This window comes from Plectropomus leopardus, chromosome 20 (assembly GCF_008729295.1).
Source record: "Plectropomus leopardus isolate mb chromosome 20, YSFRI_Pleo_2.0, whole genome shotgun sequence".
Taxonomy (NCBI): domain Eukaryota; kingdom Metazoa; phylum Chordata; class Actinopteri; order Perciformes; family Serranidae; genus Plectropomus; species Plectropomus leopardus.
In genome coordinates, this window is record NC_056482.1 from 1998727 (window position 1) to 2019864 (window position 21138).

Genomic DNA, 21138 nt, shown 5'->3' on the forward strand with positions numbered 1-21138 from the left:
AAGAAATCAGTAAAAAGTACAAGAAAATTGTGTCTGAAAGTGTCCCAGATCTGACTAGGGAAAGAAATATTTGTCCCCACGTTACACTGGAAAATGGTGACGGTGAGAAGAAGAAATATAGTATGCCTCTCCTACAGGGAGAGCGCGTCCTTTGTTTTTGTGCACATTTTATGTGGCAGTAAAAAGACTGAGGGGAGGAACAGGCGGAGCTTTGCATGCAGTGTTTCTTTAAGTTAAAAGTAATAGCACAGAAGCTGCTTTGTCATCTGCATGTCACTAATAAACATATGCTTACGTACAGGAGCTTTTTGTTAGAAATCTTCCTTGCTCCTCGCTCTCAGATGTCCTTCAAGATGGAGCGCTAAGGTCGATTTCTGGGTCACATGCAGAGGGAATCAAGGAGACAAGGAGGCACGTCATCAAAAAATGGGAAATCCCTGACTGTTTTTCTCTGGTGATTATGGGGCCTCATGAGAGCAGTTGTGAAAACACGGAGATCATATGGCTGTGTGACTGTGTGACGCTTTATGATTGAATAATAAGGGTACAAGACTCATCTCTCGCTATGAGAGCCTCCGCTGCATCTACAACTTTTTCATCTTTCATATTAAAACCACTTTTCCCTACAAGTATACACAAAGCTTCATTTAATATCATGTTGCACATCTAAGTACAGTCGCTAAAAACATCATGGCACAATACCAGGAGTGAAAAGTCATGAATCAGCAAGTACAGTGGATGAAAGATGAAGATGCTGCTCTACTGTAAGTTGTCTAAACTGTCTCCGTCCTGTGTATGTAATACATTTATTACTCTTTACAAGCTGTCATTTACAAATGAATACAAATAATGGTCAATTATTCTGTACGGTAAGGCACTGTTCTTTAGGTTTTCCTCCTTAAACATATTCTTGTTTGGCACTCTACAAATATGACTCACAATATCTCGTCTTTTACAGTTTCAGTTATAATCATCTGTATTTACACATAGAAACACTTTGTACAACTTTGTGAGTGTGTTTACATTTGTAATGAACAGATCTAATACAGAACACTACAGCACTCAATACTGTGCCACTTCCTTCCTGTCAAAAAGAAAGAACCAAGATTTAACTTTAAATCTTTATTACAAGGCAGTCCTTTAGTCAAACAATGAATTATGAAGTTTTTTTTCTTTCCTTCTTAAATCCACTATATTGAAAATGATATGCACTTTTAGACAATACAAAAATCATTAGAAATATTAAAATATCGTGAGTTCAAAATGAGCTTAAAGGATGAAGTCAGAGGTTGTGAGTCTTAAATTCAGGAGCAAGGATGGCAAGTTGACATTGAGGCAGCTGAACTTTGGAACAGAGGCTGCTGCTGATTTGATCCAAAAAATCACGGCTAGGTCTCAAAGTATTACTGTATATCAGGGTGTTTAGAAATCCTGCAGATGTTTTTCAATACCATCATAAATACAGGCTCTCCTCTTTCTATTAAACTCACTGTATGTAGTGCACAGCACGCACCATTAAAGCTCAGTCTCCAGCCTGGTGGAACAGACAGCTGAGCTGAAAGACACAGCAACACCTAGTGGTGGAGGGAGAAGTTACAGGACTGTAAACAGCTGGCAGCCAGCAGGCAGAGAGAGACTGTGGGGAATAGCAGCATGTTTTTTACATATAATTTATTTAGACCAAACCAGAGCTGGTGATTTGTGGAACAGTGGACTTACTAACTAGATACTAGCAAGAGTAACCAAGATGATTTGGGTGAGTTTTATTTTATTTCTGTCAAGTTTGAAAGAATTGTGTTTTATGATGAGTTAATGAGCCAGTTGTCTTCCGCGACCGAGAGAAAGTTGAATTTGAAATGTGTTAAGTTGTATTTCTCTGTCAAGTAAAGAAGACAGGTGTGAGAATATTACTTTTATTAACATTTTGTGGGTTTCTATTGTGTATTTATTAGTATAAAAAGCTATCACTGTTGGGAGGAATGGGGGGGAGTTGTTAGCATAGCACAGTTGCAACGCCATATACCATATACCTTGGTGAAATTTCAGGAAGGTTTTAAATATTACATACCACCCAAGCATATTCACAACCTCACTGTCCTGTTCTACAGCAGTGTGAACATGACTTTATCGTTATCGTCAAGACTGAGATACAAGAGGGGCACCAGATCCTGCATTTCCAAGAACGCAAGTCAGTAGAATCTTATAAGATATAAGACACCAGTCGGTACTGGAAAAGACCCAAAGTTAAAGACTAGCTAGTGAACAGAGTGGAGCACATAGTTTTTCTCAGGAGTTGGTGAGGACCAAAGCAAAGCTGAAAGTAGATTTTCCTTTTTGAACTTAGATTGGGGCGGCTGTGGCTCAGAGGGAGAGTGGGTCGTCTTCTAATCGGAAGGTCAGCGGTTCGATCCCAGGCATCATGTCAAAGTATCCTTGGGCCACTGAACCCCAAATTGCTCCAGATGTGTAGGGGGACATGCGTGCACATGCATATGAATGGTTACTACCTAGTAGGTGGCACCTTGTACAGTAGCCTCTGCCACTACTGTGTGAATGTGTGTGTGAATGGGTGAATGTGACATATCTTGTGGAAGCGCGTTGAAAAGACTAGAAAAGCATTATACAAGTACAGTCCATTTATTATTTACCATTATTCAGGTGGATACAAACACCACTCTGAATGAATGATAGGGTTTCTCTGTGTCTGCTGGCTGAGTCAATAGATCAAATATTACTAACAAATATGTCAATATTGTTTTTTCAGATTACTGTGCTGCCCCCAATTGGCAAAAAATAATGCAGACAATTACAGTATTGTGCCTCAAAGTTGTCAATCTTGACTCAAGGTCATTTTACGAAGTTTTACCTGAGTTTTCAACCACATCTAATGGTCCTCATTGGCAAACAGGTTTTGCTCAGTTGTGGAAGCTGTTTTTCAGAGAAGTCACTTACGGCTGAGCAAGCTCCATCTGTTGATGAAGACCATGGCATGTGGTTGAAGAGTCTGGTATATATATATTTATATTGATATTTGAGCAGTGAGGCAGATTTCCATCACAACAGACTCATAGCAAGCTAACATATAGGCAGAGCTGCATTCTGGGAGAAATATGTCTTAGTAATTACAAATTTACCAATTGTCCATTTAGACCCCTAAATGATGTACTGAAATTGATAAAATATAGGCAAAAAAGGATTACAATGATGGATTAAATAATGAATATCCAATCTCTACTGCACTAGCTTCAGCCGACACACAGGGCATGAACTTGGAATGCAACCCCCTGTGGAGTGATAGAAAACAGCTTGGAGAGATCGGGGATAGCAGTGAGACGCAGCTCTCTGTCCATAGCTACAGTAAAGAGCAGAAATGCAGTCAGCTCTCACATTGATAAGTGTGCTGACATTAACTCCACTCTCCATGAGTGCTCCACCAGTAACGCAGCTCTTTACAGTCTCTGTGACAGGACAGGAGTGGAGTCTCTCTATGGTTTCCTCCTGTCGACATGAGGCTAAGGCAAACACTTTAGTGCGAGACCAGGCAGATGTTATGCCAAGTGGTCTGAAGTCCTCAGACTGAGCAGAGAAGGCTTGAAGCAGATATGGTGCTCAGGTGCTGGATGTCCACATGTGCATCTGTTTGGCAAACTGCAGCACAAAGACGATGTCTGGTCGCTGGTCTGGGTCTGGGTTGATGCACATGCTGACCAGGTCCCGCAGCTGTGTATAACCAAATCCAAATGCAGAAGGTGCTGAGTAATGGCCAGAAAAGTGTTTTTGCACAACATTATGATGCCACACTGAAGATGACCTTTGACCTTTTAGATATAAAATGCCATCACTTAATAATTGTATCTTATTAGACATGTGTCTAGAATTTTGTATAATTAGTGAATGTTTGTGTGTAATTTTTTTGTGAGGTCACAATGACTTTTGACCACCAAATCTAATCAGTTCATCGCTGAGTCTAGGAGGAAGTCTGTGCCAAATTTGAGGAAATTCCTTCCAGGAATTCCTGAGATATCACCTTTATGAAAGCGTAACTCTTCCAGCCACAGCTATCGCCAGTACGGAGGCATAATAAAACATTATTTTTGCTCAGATATCCTGCATTACTAATTAAATCCATGCAGGTTCCTGTGTCAAAAAAAGCTCCAAAAACATTACTAGCATTACTAATACAATGTTTCTGCTCAAGAAGTTTACATTAAGAAGGTATTTCCTCAGCTGAGAATCTGAATCACTAAGAGAATATCGGCAGGAAAAGCAAGCAGATCTACTCAGTCCTCAAACACAATTCCACTGAGGAAAACCTTCTTTTCTCTGAACCTCCTGGAGGAGGCTCTGCATGCAGCATAAGTTACCATTGCAGTCTAGCCAGGTTAAAAGAGATCCACCTTCATGGTGTTGAAACTGACTATAACCTCAACATACCTCGCTAAGCCACAAATGTCACTTCATAGTACACCCCACAGGTCTGAACATGTCCTCACTCTGAACATCTAGCTAACAAGACACAAGAGATAAATAGGACCGTTTTAGGCTGTTGGATGGTGGACTTTTTATGTCTCTGCAGTGGCAACATCAATGTTTTCAGGTTGTCAGCTCGTCCGTCAAGGTCACTGTGACCTCACACTGTCCCATTCTTCTAAGGGTTATATCTCAGAAACGCTTGGAGGTAATTTCTTTAAATTTTGCCAGAAGCTTTCATTTTCACTCAAGGATGAACTGATTAGAATGTTCGGGTCAATGGTCATGTTCACTGCAACCTCACAAAACATGATTTTAGCAAATACTCTAGAATTCATATTCTACTTATGCCAAAATTTACACAAATGTCAAATAGGATATAATGATGAAGTTATGGCATTTTGTATCAAAAGGCAAAATCAACTTTACTGTGACATCACAATGTTCTGCAAAAACAGACATGCAATTGCTCTGTGAAATATGAGAAAATATGTCATACACAGATAAACAACAGCAACAACAACATTGGCAATTAACAAAACAAAAAAAAAAACGTTATGACTTGTACAGTACGGAGGGGAGCTGGCCTCAAAAACGACCTACCTTTGAAGCAATAGTGATTCATTATAGAAAAGAGAAATGAACTGGATTCATGTTTGTAAATTCTGTTAGAATTAGTTTTTGACTAATTTATGTTACCATGCACTGAGTGGTTGAGTCAATGCCTTTATTTAAAGAACATTTGGTCTCTCAGAGAATTCTATAAATCATTGATGGAGGCCGAACAGTCAGTTTCGGGTTGCTCTACCTTCTCAGAGTAATGGTCAGGAGGGAGGGGAGGGTAATCACACTGTTCAATCTTCTGGCAGAGGGACAGCAGGTTCATCTTGTCCCCATAAAACGGACTCTGCAGTGCTGCCATCTGTGGAAAGCAAGACAAAGAGAGGAATACTTGTTTGGACTGCATTTCTGCACTTCCAGGGTTTCCCACACGTTCATTTAATTGTGGTGGCTCGCCACAATCAAACATTTCCTGCCACAAATAAAATTTCAGTTTTTAGAGCTGGACAGTTCATTAGGAGCACTGTTGAAATATATATATCGTTATATTATGCACTGCACCCCACTGTCAAAGTGCACTCTGGGTGTGGCTGGGCACAGAGCAGGCCTGTGACCTCTGTGGGACCATCACCTCCCTCCAACACACTGTAGCAGGGTGCAAGGCTGCACTGACACAGGGTTGGTTCAGGTGGCGGCATGATCAAATGCTGAGGAAACTGGCGGAGCTGGTGGAAGGAAGGAGGCTGGAGGCGTGCCACGAGAGTCCAACAAGGAACCAACAAAGGATCCACTTCCTCAGGGAGGGGGGATTTACAGAGTCCTTCAACAGAAGACCAGCATCCAAGCTCCTCTCACTAGAGGTGGAGTGGAGGATGGAAGTGGACCTGGGTAGGCAGCTACATTTCCAGCAGAGATCTCCAGCACCAAACTGTGACCACACATGGTGCTGTGGGCCACAGTCCAAAGAATGGTACTTCTAGTCGAGCTCAAAGTGCCATGGGAGGAGGGATCCAAGGCAGCGCATGAGAGGAAGAAGACAAAATGTGCTGACTTGGTCGAAGAGTGCAGGAAAGGTGGATGGAACACAAGAATCTATCCTGTGGAAGTTGGCACCCTAGGATTTGTGGGGGGGCTCAACAACACGCCTACTCAAAGACCTGGGGCTACAGGGAAGAGCTCTGAGCAAGGCAACCAGGAAGGTGGCCGAAGAGGCAGAAAAAGCAAGCTTTTGGCTCTGGTTTAGGAGGCAGGACAAGGCATGGGGATCTGAAAAGTCCTGAAGTAGGTTGGCTGCAGGGACTGTCAGGGAGACATTCCTGTTCACTTCCCCACCACCAGGAGATGTTCCGGGTCAAGGGGCAAAACATTGGTGAATGTCGGCCCCCGGCTGATGACCCTGCAGCCAACCAAACAGGCACCGTTGGAGGTGCAGCAGGCTTACAGTCAAGCAGGCTTAAAATCTACCCGTATAAAGGGCATAGACGCAGCAGAATAGCACGTACAGTCAAAGTGAAACTTAACCGTTCATTGAGCTAGGTCAAAAAGTTTGCTTTCATTCACTCTGCAGCAGCTCTCTCATCCATTGATCTGATCTGATCAGCTCTGACTGAATTGATCCCACAAAAACATGTGAATTTAGAGAGGGGACACAATGATAAAAAAAAAAGGGACACACACACACGATTTAAAAAAAACAAAAAAAGGGAAGTGGACCCTTGAGCCTTCTTTCGACGGCAGCCTCAGGACAATGAGGACACTTGCTACACAGTGAAAGCAGCACACTAACAAAGCAGCACATCTTGGCAGCGCTCACAGCCCAACACACAATCACTGCAGAGTGTGCATGTAAAACATGAAAAATTGAGTTTTCGTGCATGTTGTGGAGGTAAAATGTGAGATGTCATATGGCCTATGCAGACAGCTGGATTCCTTCAAACAGAAGCTCAGGGTGAGGAAGTTATCATTAGGGACGTCCCGATCACGTTTTGTGCCCCTGATCCCGATCTGAGTATCTACTTATACTGAGTCCTGATCAGATACTTATTATTATACAGTCTCATACTGCATTTTTGTTTATGGTGTGAGGTGTTTTGTGGTGGGTGGAGTTCAGCCGCTACTCTTACACACACAGGAGCTGCAGGAGGTAGACAGAGACAGCTGAGTGTAGGGGAAATGACTTAAGGTTGCACTCCCTGTTGTTGTGCATGAAAATAAATCAACTGTGTGACAGCTGATGTTGAAAAAAGGATCAGTTACTTCATAAGCTAAGTATTCCCCATTACGATTAGTCAAAAAATGCCTTGATTGGCCCTGAGTCCGATGTATGAGATCAGATTGGGACATCCCTACATCATGTATCTGAATCATATACTGGCAATAAAGGTCAGAGTATATGTGAGCTTACCTCATACAGAAGACATCCCAGGGACCAGATATCAGACTTAAAATTGTATCCGTTCTCATGGATCCTCTCTGGTGACATGTAGTAAGGTGTCCCCACTGGGACAGAGTGAATAAGAAACAAATAAAATAAGTTTCTTCAAAAAGTATCTTGAATAATATAAGCACTTAATAGTAAAATATACAGTTTGGCTGTAATCTATTGTTCTTGCATGAATATGGCATTCATGTACTTGATTGTGTGTGCATGTATGTGGGGTGTATGTAGTGTATGCACTTTACCTAAGGAATGCGCAGCTGTAGTTTTAGAACTGAAGAAGCGGCCTAATCCCAGATCACCCAGCTTTACCTCTCCTGTTGCTGTTATGAACACGTTGGCAGGCTTGATATCTGATTCTCACACACACACACACACACACACACACACACACACACACACACACACATTTAAACCCCTGCATTGTAACCATACTGTACTTATGTACTCAAGCTGAAATGTTTGGGCAGAGCTTTTCAGAACACTGCAAGCTGTGCAAAGAAAGATGAAGACAGCCGTGGTCACAGTATCTACACTACATTATGTCCTCTACAATCAAACATACTGTCTAGTGTTGAATATGGTCTGTAGAATAAAAGTAAAAGTAAAAAAAGAGGATGAGAGGGAAAATAAAAACATGAAAGTAAAACAGAGGTGAGAGTACCATTTGAGCATAGACATGTCTGACAGGATTTGTCAGTAGAAACACACATGGAGATGAAGAAGTGTGCATGGTGTAGGAGGGAGAGGAGAGTGAGTAATGTGTGAGTAGCTGTTTACCCCGGTGCATTACTCTACGTGAATGCATGTGCTCCAGGGCGCTGCAGAGCTGCACAAAATACTTCCATATCGTCCTCTCTGGTATGAGGCGCCTCTTCTTCTTGAAGTACTAAACAGACAAAGGGCAGGGTTGTAAATCCGTACAAAATGACATTGCATATCTGAAAGACGCTAGTATATTTAAGGGAACCACATCAAGACAAAGGATAACTTTTGTTTTAAATTAAGTGGAATAGTGCAGTACTTGTTCCAAATATGCCTATTTGTTAGGCGGAAGAGTCAACAAAATCAAAATGAATGTGCTGCCAAAATTTTTATTCATATTCCAAAGCATTCCTGTTTCCCTTTTTCCATTCCTTTTTTCTTGTCCGTAGCTAAACGGATATCAGGATTCATTTGGAACAAGAAAATCCCTCAAATACATAAAGGCATGTTTACTTTGTCTAAATAGTTAAAGGACACTGCCACCTAGTGGTGATGACGGTATACCATTTAAATGGGATTGTACCTCCCTCAGCACCCCAGCCAATTAGTTGTGTGCAGTTTGGCGGCTGGAAGATGCAGACAAAACACAGTTCTCAATCATTAACTGTTTAATGTAAACCTTTAAACTTTGTTTATCATTTTATTGAGCTTGCCTCGTAGGGCTTGATTTGGTTTTAAGAATTTGAAGGGCCTTTTTTTGATGACTGTGTGTTTGAAAAACACTGATTTATTTTGATTACTGCACGAGCCATCGGACCTCAAGCCAACCTGACAAAACCAAACAAGTCACCACAACATGAGTAAAGCAAGCCAAATAACTTGAAAGATAACGCGTTGGAAATGTCTGTAAAAGGCATCTTAACAGTTTTTAAAAGACCTACAGAAGAAGCCACGGCAGGTGCCGTCAAAATGTTGGACTGTCTCTCCCTAATTTGCAATTTTATTATTGGGCTGCGAACATTAGGACTATGTTCTATTGGAAAGAGTCTTTATCCAATGGCACTACTACCAAGTTGTTACAATTGGAGAAGTTATCCTGTGACCTGATATCATAAACCCTGCTCTGCTAAAAAATCTCCCTATCTGAAACTATATCAAGGTACTCTCCAAATCCAAATGTGAAGCGCTCATTTAAGCTCTGGGCACAGTTAAAACAATTTTTCTCACATAATAAAAACATAACTTGACTATGATAAGGAGTGAGTGGGAGGCAGATTTGGGGATACAGTTTCCTGTGGAAGTCTGGAATAAAGCTTTAGATAAAAAAACATTCCTCTTCATTTTGCTTACAAAATACAATTATCCAGTTCAAGATTTTACATCGGCTTTACTGGTCCAAAGTACAGTTAGCTAAGCTCACACCTAATGGCGATCCAGGTGCGACTGATGTAGGCAAGCATGAGAAAATCAAAATCAAAGGACAGACATACTTAAAAACATACAGAGACGCCTTCCATTTTCATTAAATTCAATCCAAATATTTATACATCATTGTTCAACTTATCAAACTCTATCTCTCAGTAATTTTATTGCTGGATGTAACGTCCATTGAATTTTTTTTAAATTAAGTATCTGTCTACTTGTTTAAGATGAAGTAAACCCGTGAGTTTCAGGGGGACTACGTTGTCATTCCTGACCTTTATCATCTGGGACAGATCTCCTGCATCTGCCAGCTCCAGAACAATGTTGAGCTCATTGTCTTCAATGAAGGAGTCAATGTATTTGATTACATTGGGATGATTCAGCTGCTGCAGTGGATAAACAGAAGAACAAATGGTTATGTACAGACAGTAATCTGTCATTTATTCATTTTAACACAGCAGACATCAGCTGTCAATTAAGAAATGATAGTGTGGGAAATGCAGTGCTCCTAGCCTTGTCCTCCAAATGATGCTGGAATACCTTTCAATCAATTATTTTTCTTGCTGATCCACTGAACACAATGGTTATGGTTTATCCACTTTACCTTTAGTAGATCTATCTCTTTGATGCAGTCCTGACGAGCCTTGGCATCCATCATCTCAAAGATCTGGTAAATACATGGGTAAATATTCATTTATTCTCTAACAAAAGATGTGCCTTGGTCACAATTCTGTAAGAGCCAAACATTTTTGTAAAAATTTCCAATTAGGCTTGGGCAGTATGTAATATTTCCTACCTTCATACCTGCCTAAAAATTCACTGGGGTATGAGGTAGATGACAACAGAAGTGTGCAGCATTAACAGAAAGCTCCCTACTCTCAGCTTTTCAAACTAATAAATACATAAGACAAACCCACAAAATGTTAAGTAAAGTAATATTCACACAGCTATTTTCTTTATTAAACAGAGAAAAACAACTGTACACCTTTTAAATTCAACTTTCTTTCAGTCAAATGTCTGACAAGGCTTAAGTGCCTCAATAACTCATTAAAAAATATATATATTCAATCTCAACAGAAACAAAATAAAACTCACTCAATACGTCTTGGTTACTTTTGCTAGTAGTAGTAGTAGTTAGTAAGTCCACTGTTCGAACAATCACCCAGCTCCAGTTTGGTCCAAATAAATACTTAATTCACCAAGTTAGATGTAAAAAAACATGCAGTTGTTCTCCGCGGTTTCTCTTTGCCTTTTGGCTACCGGCAGTTTACAGTCCTGTAACTTCTCCCTCCACCACTAGGTGTCACAGACAGCAGACTGTTCAGTCAGTAGAGACAGCAAACTGTGCAGTAGTGGTGCGTGCTGTGCACTACATACAATAAGTTTAATAGAAAGAGGAGCACCTGTATTTATAATGGGATTGATGAACATACCTTTGGGATTTCTAAAGACCCTGGTATACAGTAATATTTTGATACCGTCCAAGCCTACTTCCAATTATCAATTCCAGCCAAACACTTGCATTGGTCAGGCTCTAATCTAAATGTCATCAATTGGACTTAAGTAGAGCCCGACGGACACCAGCCTCAATAGGCTAATATCAACATCCTTATTTGATAAAATCGCTCCATGAAGTGGTCTGCATCATTCTAAAAGGTCAGCTTTTTTCAAACCAACATGGCTTGGTTCAAAACGAAACTCCTCATCTCTCCTCTAACATAATTTTGACATCAGATGATTTGCAACAACTACACTTCATAGTGATGTTTGTTCAGAGAAGTCATCTGACATTGCCAGTATATACATTTTGCCACCAGAGGCAATTCTGATGATACATAAAATATTTACAACATTAAATTGGCCAATTGATGAAACCACATAATCTTGACAATGCACCTGTATGAATTTAGAATAAGGTCCTGAAGCTGTGCCTGACACACTGCTGAGTACATTACCTGGACTTTCTTGAGTGCAACCAGCTGTCCCTCCAGCAGGTATGTGGCTTTATAGACCTCACTGAACTGGCCCCGACCAATCTTCTTCTCAATACGAAAGTTTGACAGAGTGCAGCAGTACCTACAGCCTGGTATGTTTTTCTGTACAAGAAAACACCATATTAAAAGGTTTACAATGTAGTGCACCTCTCCAGCTCACTGATGAACAAGCTGTATCTTGTGGTTGTGGCTGTGCGGGTGTTATGTGGCAAACATCCGTACTGTTATTATTCAGCTGGCTGTCTGGCAACCTCATGGCAAATGATTTTACCAAAATGTCAAAATAATCCTTTAAATCGTTTATAATATAATTGTCATGTGTTAAAGGTATGAATATTTGTTTTATATGTTACATCTTTTTATGCCCTGAGGGCCTGTGTTCACGAAGCGTTTTTTCTGAGTGCAGGCGTCTTTTTTCAATGGTTCTGAGGGAGGATGGAACATATACGGTCACCTACAATAAAAAAAGCTGCGCCATGCATCTTTTCTGCAGCTGCCTCCAGCGTTTCTAGTTGAAAATCTCTTCTGAAAAGCACTGGTCACTTTACTGCAGCTCCTTTAGCTACTATTCGATTTGTCAGTTATTAAATACAACATCAGTGACAGAAAAGACCAGCTGTTGCTTGTGAGTGTTGTGTTTTGATCAGTGTACGTGCTGTAAGCCTGTTTTAGCTGTGTAGTTAACCCTTTGTTGATGCAATGTTACATTAGATACCTAATTAATGATATTGTTGTCATAGAAACAAAAGCCATGCTTAGCATGTCTTTTAAAAAAAACGCTGGGAGTGTCTTGTCCTTTGACAAGATGATGAATCCCAAATTGCTCCTGATGGCTGTTCCATCGGTATGTGAGTGCCTTTGAATTTTTTAAAAACTGAGTGGAGGATGGCATCTTATGTGTGTGTGAATGGGTGAATGTGACACCAGTCAGTCATTTTCTGTAACCGCTTGTCCTCGTAAGGGTCGCGGGCGGCTGGAGCCAATCCCAGCTGTCAATGGGCGGAAGGCGGGGTACACCCTGGACAGTTCGCCAGACCATCGCAGGGCCAACACATATAGTCAAACAACCATACACACTCACAGTCACACCTAAGGGCAATTTAGAGTCACCAATTAACCTGAGCTGCATGTCTTTGGACTGTGGGAGGAAGCCAGAGACCCCGGAGAGAACCCACGCAAACACGGGGAGAACATGCAAACTCCGCACAGAAGGGCCCCCGCCCGGACCGAACCCTGTTCCAACCGGGATTCGAACCTGGGACCCTCTCGCTGTGCTAACCAGTGCTAACCACAAAGCCACCGTGCCGCCCTTGTATGTGACGCGTAGTGTGAAAATGCTTTGAATAGTCAAAATAGCAGACAACAGGAATAACTACAAAGAAGATGGCAAAATCAATACATATTACACATACATATAGAAAGGTTAACAGGTCTGGTGCAGTCTTTACTGTTCTGTGTTACAGTGGTGCAGGTAAGAGAAGGCTGGTCAATCTTTGTCCTTACAGAGTTTGCAGTATGTCACTAACAACACTGACCAGCAACATCCAGTGTCTTCCTGCCAATCTGCGCCCATTATGGGTTTTTCAGTCTTTCTTTTAGCCTAGCAGTAGCCAGGCTAAAGAAGCGGCAGTGACATCACCAGTGCCTTTCTGAAAAGCTCAGAGATTTTCAACTAGAAGCGCTTGGATCAACCATACAAAAAAGCCAGTATGCACTGATAAAAGACACTGAACTATTTCTCTACTCTTTCCTCATTGGAAACAATTGGGAAAAGATGCTGGCGCTGAGAAAAAACACTATGTGGATACAGGCCCTAACAAACTAAAGGCACAGTCTATTTTGTAATAATGGGCTGTATAAATTGACTTGACTTGACGGCCCGTCACAAATAAATGAATGTGTGGGAAACCCTGAGTTGGTTTGACATACATGTTATGAAACTTAGAAAATATGAGACGCCACATTTTAGACCAAGTAGCATTTTGCTTTTCTCTATCACAAATTCATCAAGCCTCTCTAATAATGAACTGGTTAAATGCCCTACCTGATCCTCCTTATCCGGGATTTTGTAGAGGTTATTGTGGTTGTCGAAGGTGGGCTGGTTGTTGTTCTGTGCCTCCATGTTAGCATCACACCCACCCACTAATGTAACAAGGAAAATACATGTTAAAATCTTCAAAAGGAAAACACAAAAATACGGCATCAGGTGACAATTCAAAATATGAAAATAGAATGAAAAATAATATAGTAAGGCAAGTCTCAGCCATTTTGTATTGCTTTAATATTTATTCTCCTGTAGATCGACATTTCTCATTTCATGCTCCTGCACATGAAGGAGTTACTCCTTTCTAATTCTTTGTATCTTTTCTTTGAGCAAGTTAACTTTTTAAATATGCATATGCCACCTATATGCCGCTCCACCATTGTGTGGCTTATTATCCATACAAATTGTAACTTCACCATCCCCAGTAAAGTGCAGTTCACAGCTGCTTCCCTGAAAAGTGGGAAGCACTTACAACGACACAATGCTCAGAGGACGCACAGCTTGTTAACAGAGCCAGATGCAGCCACAGCCTCTCATATGTTAGCAAGAAACAACAAAGCCAATCCTATTAGCAATATTGAACTAAGGAGGCAGGGTTGTAACAGAGGAGGGGATCTGGTAACATTTTAAGTATTGAATACTTTGATTAGACACTGAAAAACAACAATGGACAACTCAGTAGCCACCGGATATTGGTGGGGACTTGTCCCTACCGTCCCTATTCTATGCTCTTGCCGTGAACGCAACTTAGACAGAGTGCTTCATGAGATTTTTTTTTGTTCTTCTCAGCACCAGTGTTGAGTTCAAGTTGCAGAACGGATAACTGATCAGTTTGTGGTTGGATCATTTACAGCTAATCAAATCCATGGATTAGATGAGCAGCTGCTGCAGAGATGAGTAAAAGCAGACTTTCTGTTGCTGCAGTTACACATTAAGACCTATAGAAGACCAGTAGCACAGGGACATTTCAACATGTAGACTGCAGGGGCAGGGATCGGACCACAAACCTTGTGAGTAATGGACCACCACTCTACTTCCAGAGCCGCCCCAAACTCTATAAAGCCTCATTCTCACTGCACAACAAACCTGCTAACATCTGGCTTTTTAATACAATGGGAATGCATACGATTGGCATTCACACCCGGGTCAAATGACTCTGCAGCAGACACAGGTTTTTACCGCTCTAATCAGCATTGATGTGAACACAATACTTAGACAGATGGACAGACAGACAGATTGACAGATAGATAGATAGATAGATAGATAGATAGATAGATAGATAGATAGAAATTTAATTTCCCCGTAGGGAAATTCATCCTGGACTCTGTCCCTCAGTTACAAAACCAATAAATACATACATAAAAGTCATACAAAATACATAACATTACATCCTGCAGCAGCAGTATATCCATCTAACAATACACTACATCTACATAAAATGCAGACATCTGGCAACAGTGGCATACTGGCATATTGCAGAACCTCATGGCAGATCTAACATCACCTATTGTTCAGGAATTTAATGGACATGGGCACAAATGAATGTTTGTAGCGATGCAGTCTGGTCTGAGGGACCCTAAAGCTTCTTCCTGAGGGCAGGAGCTTAAACTCGGAGTGGAAAATGTGGGTTGGATCGGAAACTATTTTTTGTGCCTGTCTAACAACAGACTGCCCATCGATTGTTGGGAGAGATGGGTGCCTATTAACACCCATGATTTTCATAGCAGTCTGCACTAGACAAGTTATCTGTGTTTTTAACTGAACAGACAAATGACCGTACAAGGCTGTTATTCCATATCTGATGATGCTTTCGAGTACAGCAGAGTAAAACAACATCATTAGCTTCTGCTGAACTCCAAATACTCTTAAGTCTGTGTAAAAAATACAGTCGCTGATTCAGTCTTGAGCGCAGGCTCTCAACGTGGGTCCTCCTACTAAGCGTATTGTCAATATGAACCTCCAGGTACTTGTAGGAGCTGCCCTGTGTGATGGGTTTACTATGGATGACCACAGGCTGATGATCCCCCACACTCCTGAGATCAAACACCATCTCCTCAGTTTTTTTAACAGTAAGCACAAGGTAGTTTTTTTCACACCACTACACGAACCTCTCAATTTCAGAGTCATAAACAGAGGGGCTGCTATCTCTTCTCATTAGGCTAAGGATAGCTGTATCGTCTGAGAATTTAATGATATAGTTCTCTGGATGGATTCTCTTGCAGTCATTAGTGTACAGAATAAAGAGGAGAGCTGACACAACCCTGAGGAGCACCAGTACTGAGCAGTCTTTGCTCAGAGAGGGCCTTATTTATTCTGACTTGCTGTGTTCTGAGAGCCATCTCAAGATAAAAGGATTCACACAAATCTGTTTGAGTTTTTGCATCAGAAGGTGAGGTTGCAATGTATTAAAAGCTGAGCTAAAATCAATAAAAAGCATATGTGCATAAGCCTTGGGGTCTTCCGGGTGTTTGGTGACCAGGTGTGTGATACTATAGCATCATCAGTGCCACGCCCCTGCTTATATGCAAACTGAAAAGGATCTAAATAAAAATCAACCTCCGTTTTAAGCCTGAGGACCATGATCCCTTTAAAACATTTCATTATTACAGGTGTTAAGGCAACAGGTCTGAAATCATTATTTGATTTGGGGCAGGGTTTTTTAGGGACAGGTGTGATTATTGATTTTTTTCCAGAGGGTGGGTATTGTACACAGGTCCACAGATCTTTAGAAAATAGGGCAGAAAGCTTGCACCAGCTCCTCAGCACATATCTTGATGAGAAATGCAGAGATGCCGTCTGGCCCTGTGGGATTTGTGCAGATTCTCTTGAAGAGTGATTGGACCTTGCAGAGTTCAATCACCAAGTGTGTGACCTGATCTGAAATAGTAAGAGTCTCTAGAACCTCTTCAAGTTCAGAGGAAAAGTCATTAGTTTCAATTCGCATATAGAAATCATTAAACTCATTGGACATATTGGTGATTGCTTTCATGTTGTCCCACAGCTTTCTAGGGTTCATAGTAAGAAAGTTCTGTTCAATAGTCTCCTTGTGCTTTGTCCTGGCATCCCGAAGCATGATGTTAAGTTCTTTTTGCACAGCTTTAAGTTGTATTTTGTCCTGGTTTTTAAAAGCAATTTTTTTGCGATTGATGCAGTCCTTCACTTCCTTAGTTATGTATGGTTTGTTGTTAGGGTAACTGGTGATTGTCTTTTCAGGTATTATATTGTCCACACAGAACTTAATATAATCTGTAATAGATCCAGTGGCAATATCCAAAACCATCTCCTGAAAGACACTCCATTCAGTGGACAAGGTAAGGTGTACAGTGTTATGATCCAAGTTTGACAGCGGGGGTGTTTACATATGCGTTGGTCACGTTACCGTAACATTTATCTAATATTTTATTGTCTCTTGTCCCGCATTTGATGTATTGATGAAAACCAGGCAGTGACAAGTTGAGTTTCTACACCAGTTGTCGTTGATAAAAACACAAATGCCGCTGCCCTTACCCGACGCTTCAGTTCTGTCCGAGCGGATTAAAGAAAAACCATCCACCTCACACAAAGAGTCCGGAATATTACAGTGAAGCCAAGTCTCCTTGAACACCAACACTGAAGAGTCACCGTACTCATTGAAGGCCCTGGCGTTGATCCGCAGCTCGTCCATTTTATTCCTTAACGATCTGACATTGCTGAGGGTCATTGATGGTAGTGGTGGCCTGTTACCCAGCCGTCGGAGACGCTGGCGGATTCCTCCTCTCTTTCCCCTTCTCCTGAGGCGTCTCCTTGGGTTTGCAGGTCGCCGTATGTCCTCAGGTAAGCCCAGGGGTGGCGAGACTCCCATGGTTTGGAGAGACAGCAAAGTGTCTCTCATATATGGGAACGCCGGGTTGTTTCCCTCCCGTGCAGGTAGCTTTTGGTATTGTGAAAACAGCGCCAGGATAAAAAAGTGCCAATAAAAGTTTTTCGGTGGTTAGCATTATGCCGTACAGTCCAGAGTCAACTTAAAAACAAGAAAAAAACTAGCACAGCCTATAAAAGCAACTTACAACACATAGAACACACGTAAAACAAGCACAGGACAGAGTCTGTGTCACCGCAGCGCTGCGCAACAGGAAGTCCACTTGGGTGAACGTGGTAATTTCAGCTGCTTAACCGGCAAGATGCGCTGACACTCCACCAACAATTTCACTCCATCTCCTTCTAAGCAGTGCAGATACATCTGCACTAAGTCTGAGAGAGAGACTGAATAAGTAAGAGATAAATAGAGAAGAAACCACTGACAAGTTTTCAAAGACCTCTGATCCTACTGCTTTCTACTGTTTACCTGTTCTCCTGCCTGTCCATGACATCACACGGACACACCAACAAGACATCACACTCACACACACACACACACACACACACACGCCAGCTGACATGATGGGAAAGGGGTATATGTCAAACTCTGTCAGAGATAACAGAGGACAGAGGAAGGGCACCCATAAGTGACACCAAAACACTTGTGTTAACCACAGACCTAATTTAAGGCTTCTAACCACATACCCATGGACTTTAAGAAAATGCTAACTCATTTCCCAGCTTTAGGTCTCATTCCTGCACCATTCTACAGATGCAAAATTATAACTGAGAAAAATAATAACCCAAGATGGCACCTATTCAGTTCACTGGAACTGCTTGCCTAACGTATGCATGTCAAACAACACTTCTAGCCTCCAGGTTTGGTCCCAGGGTATGCTGCTCACTGAATATGGCCAGCAGTGTTCCTCCTGCTGGCCCCGCCTGCCTGTTCCCGACCCATAAACTTCACATTGTCATAACATCATACATTTTAAAATTGTTTCTCTCAAATCAAGGAAGGTTGTACAAATATAAAACCTCCACAGATCAACAATTTATAATAGAAGACTGACTTTGGTGATCAAAATGCTATTTGAGCTGCTGGGATTTTTTTTTTTCCTGCAACACCATGACTAGGAAAAATTCTGGCTTGTGTGTTCATAATTCATATTTCAACATTTTTAGAAAAAAGGAATGTGTGCCAGACTGAAGGCGTCATCTTTAACCTGCAGGCTACACTTGGCTGCTTAAACCATCCAGCAGTTTTCTTCTCTTCAAGTCAGCATGGTTTCCATGGGAATGCAGCCAGTTTCACGAGGGCCCCAGGCAGCCATTCAGTGATGCTTCCAATTTCAATCTCCATCCAATGGTTGCTAAATAGAACCGCATTCAGTTCTCAAAATGAGAACAACAAACAACAAAACAACAACAAAAGTTGTTTATAACCTCAATGACAAAGAATAATGGGGAAGGGGCAGTTAAAGATATTCAGTGAGGACGTGTGAAGACATGGGTTCCTGCTGGGTGGATACAAATAAGTCCTCCCAGTCAAACAGGACGCTGGCTCGGTGTCACAGCTGACACGTGACTAATTTTAGCCAGTTATTTGACCTTGGATGCCCAGCCATCCTCATAACTAGCAGCAACCCCTCCTTTAATACCGCCCTCACCACACATGCTGTGCTCCTGCAGGAAGTACATGTAAGTTTTGAGTCTGTCTGTGTAACACTGGTGCAGAGGCCAGTACTAGTTAGACTTGGTCTCTAAATGTTGTTTATCATTGAATATTATCACACTTTATGCCAGAAGCCATATTCAATACTTTATTAACCCTTTGAAACCTGGAGCAACATCACTTCTTTTCTTGTGCTGCCTTTCACAAGTATTTAAATCTCTGAACTGTAAACAAATTGGTGTGATGTCTTGCAAAACATGGGGGAAAAGGCAATGAGCAACTTGGTAAGAAATGCTCCACAAATTGCAAAAAATAAAAAATAAAACTAGTAGATTTATAGTAGATGTATGCTGTGTTATGCTAGGGTTTTTAATGCCAGGGAAAATTTTCTAGAGAAAAATAAAGACAAAAGCTAGGGAAAAATCATATTCTAATTATCATATTTGCATATTTTAAATTATGTAACATATTTTTTTCATATTTTAACCACGTCTTTCAAGTGTTGTATGCCTTGTTTCTTTATTATTATTTATTTATTTATTTTGGGTTATTTTGTTTGTTTTTGTTTGTTTTACTAATTTTCAGATATATTTCTTGTGATTGTTTTTTTTTTCTTAAATTTTGGGGCATTTATTCTTGTTTTGTCTTGAAAGAAATCTAGCCAACTTACTCAGGTTATCTTACATTGAGGGGTCAAAAACACTGACAAAGTTGCATTACTTTTAATAAGATGATACTGTGATTACAAATTTGTTTTATAGAAAACCATTTTTAAATGCCATTCAGAGAAAATAAGTGCCCCGCAGAAGTTAGTAATGCCTTGCAATGATTTCCTGTTATGAAGAAATAGCCCACAGAGAGGAAATAAATATCTCAATAGCTGGATTATGTTTCGATTAACACTATCATAACTCCATTTAGCTGGACTAACGGGTAGCTGGGGCTTTTGTTGACCTGACAGTGGCCACATGGAAATGAAAAATGTGACCAAGTGAAATGAGATTAAAGTTCGGTCTCAGTGTTATGGTATTTTGTCCTAAGTGTCTTTTAGTTTGCAGTGCTGGGCTGACATGGCACGGGCTACATACAACTCTTTGTTTAAAAGTGGTGGGGGGACAACAACAAACCAACACGTTCAAAGCAGATATGAGAAATGAATGCAGCCCCGTTTCCGTAGAAGGGCAGCGGGGTAAATATCATTTCCATATGGTCTCCCACAGCTCACAGCTAACGTGTTGCTAGCTAGATATATGCTAGGTGGGTTATAGTAGCCTCCCAAACTTACTAAACAGACTGCACCCTGTCAGAGAGGCGTCTCGTGACACACAAACACACAAAGTTATATCAACAAAGTTAACTCCTGCATAACCTCTCTGCGAGCGAACCATTTACTAACACGTCACCGACGGTTGTTTATAATGAGAGCGTCATGTCTTACCTTAAAAGAATCACTACTGTCCTGCTTTCTTGAAACCGTTTCTACACGTTACGGTAGTCCGTGTTGCGCTGTTGCAATCTCCCCACTCCGACAGACAGACCCCCTTCCCCGGGTCTCTTCCTAGCTGTGTCTCGGTGGCTCGTGCGGACGGTACCACGCAATCTCGCGGACAACTTAGTGATTGAGAAGAAACACTTCAAAGTGTGAGAACTCGGCACAGTAAAGAGTGGCGAGGCTTTGACAAGTGTTTGTTGAAAAGTAGGTCAAACGTCACAGCTCCCTCTCTCTCAACTCAGCCCCCTGCATGTGGGATGGGGCCATTGTTTGATGATATTTGATCTGAGTATATTTACACACGTGACAGACAGTAAAGAAAAGAATCGGTATATGAGTAAGTATATGAGTGTGATCTAATGGGAGATTTGTATCAACCATGAAGAAAGAACTATTTATTGAAATGAGAGCCGTAAATTGTAGTCCGAGCTCATACGTTTTATGGTTTTTAAGCTGGGTTTTCATTGAATCATTTATATATGGATATATTTTGTATGGGCT

The 21138-nt window shown here is 41.2% G+C and overlaps 1 protein-coding gene across 5 annotated transcripts; it reads right to left on the reverse strand.

The window, feature by feature from the left end:
* Positions 1–1908: 1908 nt before the first annotated feature.
* On the reverse strand, positions 1909–20894 carry nek6 (NIMA-related kinase 6). 5 transcript variants are annotated; one of them, XM_042508970.1, is made up of 10 exons: positions 20584–20894; positions 13634–13731; positions 11551–11691; positions 10200–10262; positions 9871–9978; positions 8249–8357; positions 7714–7827; positions 7436–7530; positions 5279–5392; positions 1909–3752 (listed from the first exon to the last, which is right to left on the reverse strand). In XM_042508970.1, exons 2-10 carry the CDS (start codon positions 13709–13711, stop codon positions 3549–3551), a joined length of 1026 nt encoding a protein of 341 aa, XP_042364904.1. In that variant the 5' UTR covers positions 13712–13731; positions 20584–20894; the 3' UTR covers positions 1909–3548. The 5 variants fall into 5 exon arrangements, with proteins under 5 accessions (XP_042364904.1, XP_042364908.1, XP_042364906.1 ...); XM_042508974.1 differs by having other exon boundaries at positions 1909–3720; positions 7714–7821; positions 9871–9981; XM_042508972.1 differs by having other exon boundaries at positions 7714–7821; positions 9871–9981.
* Between the last annotated feature and the right edge of the window lie 244 nt (positions 20895–21138).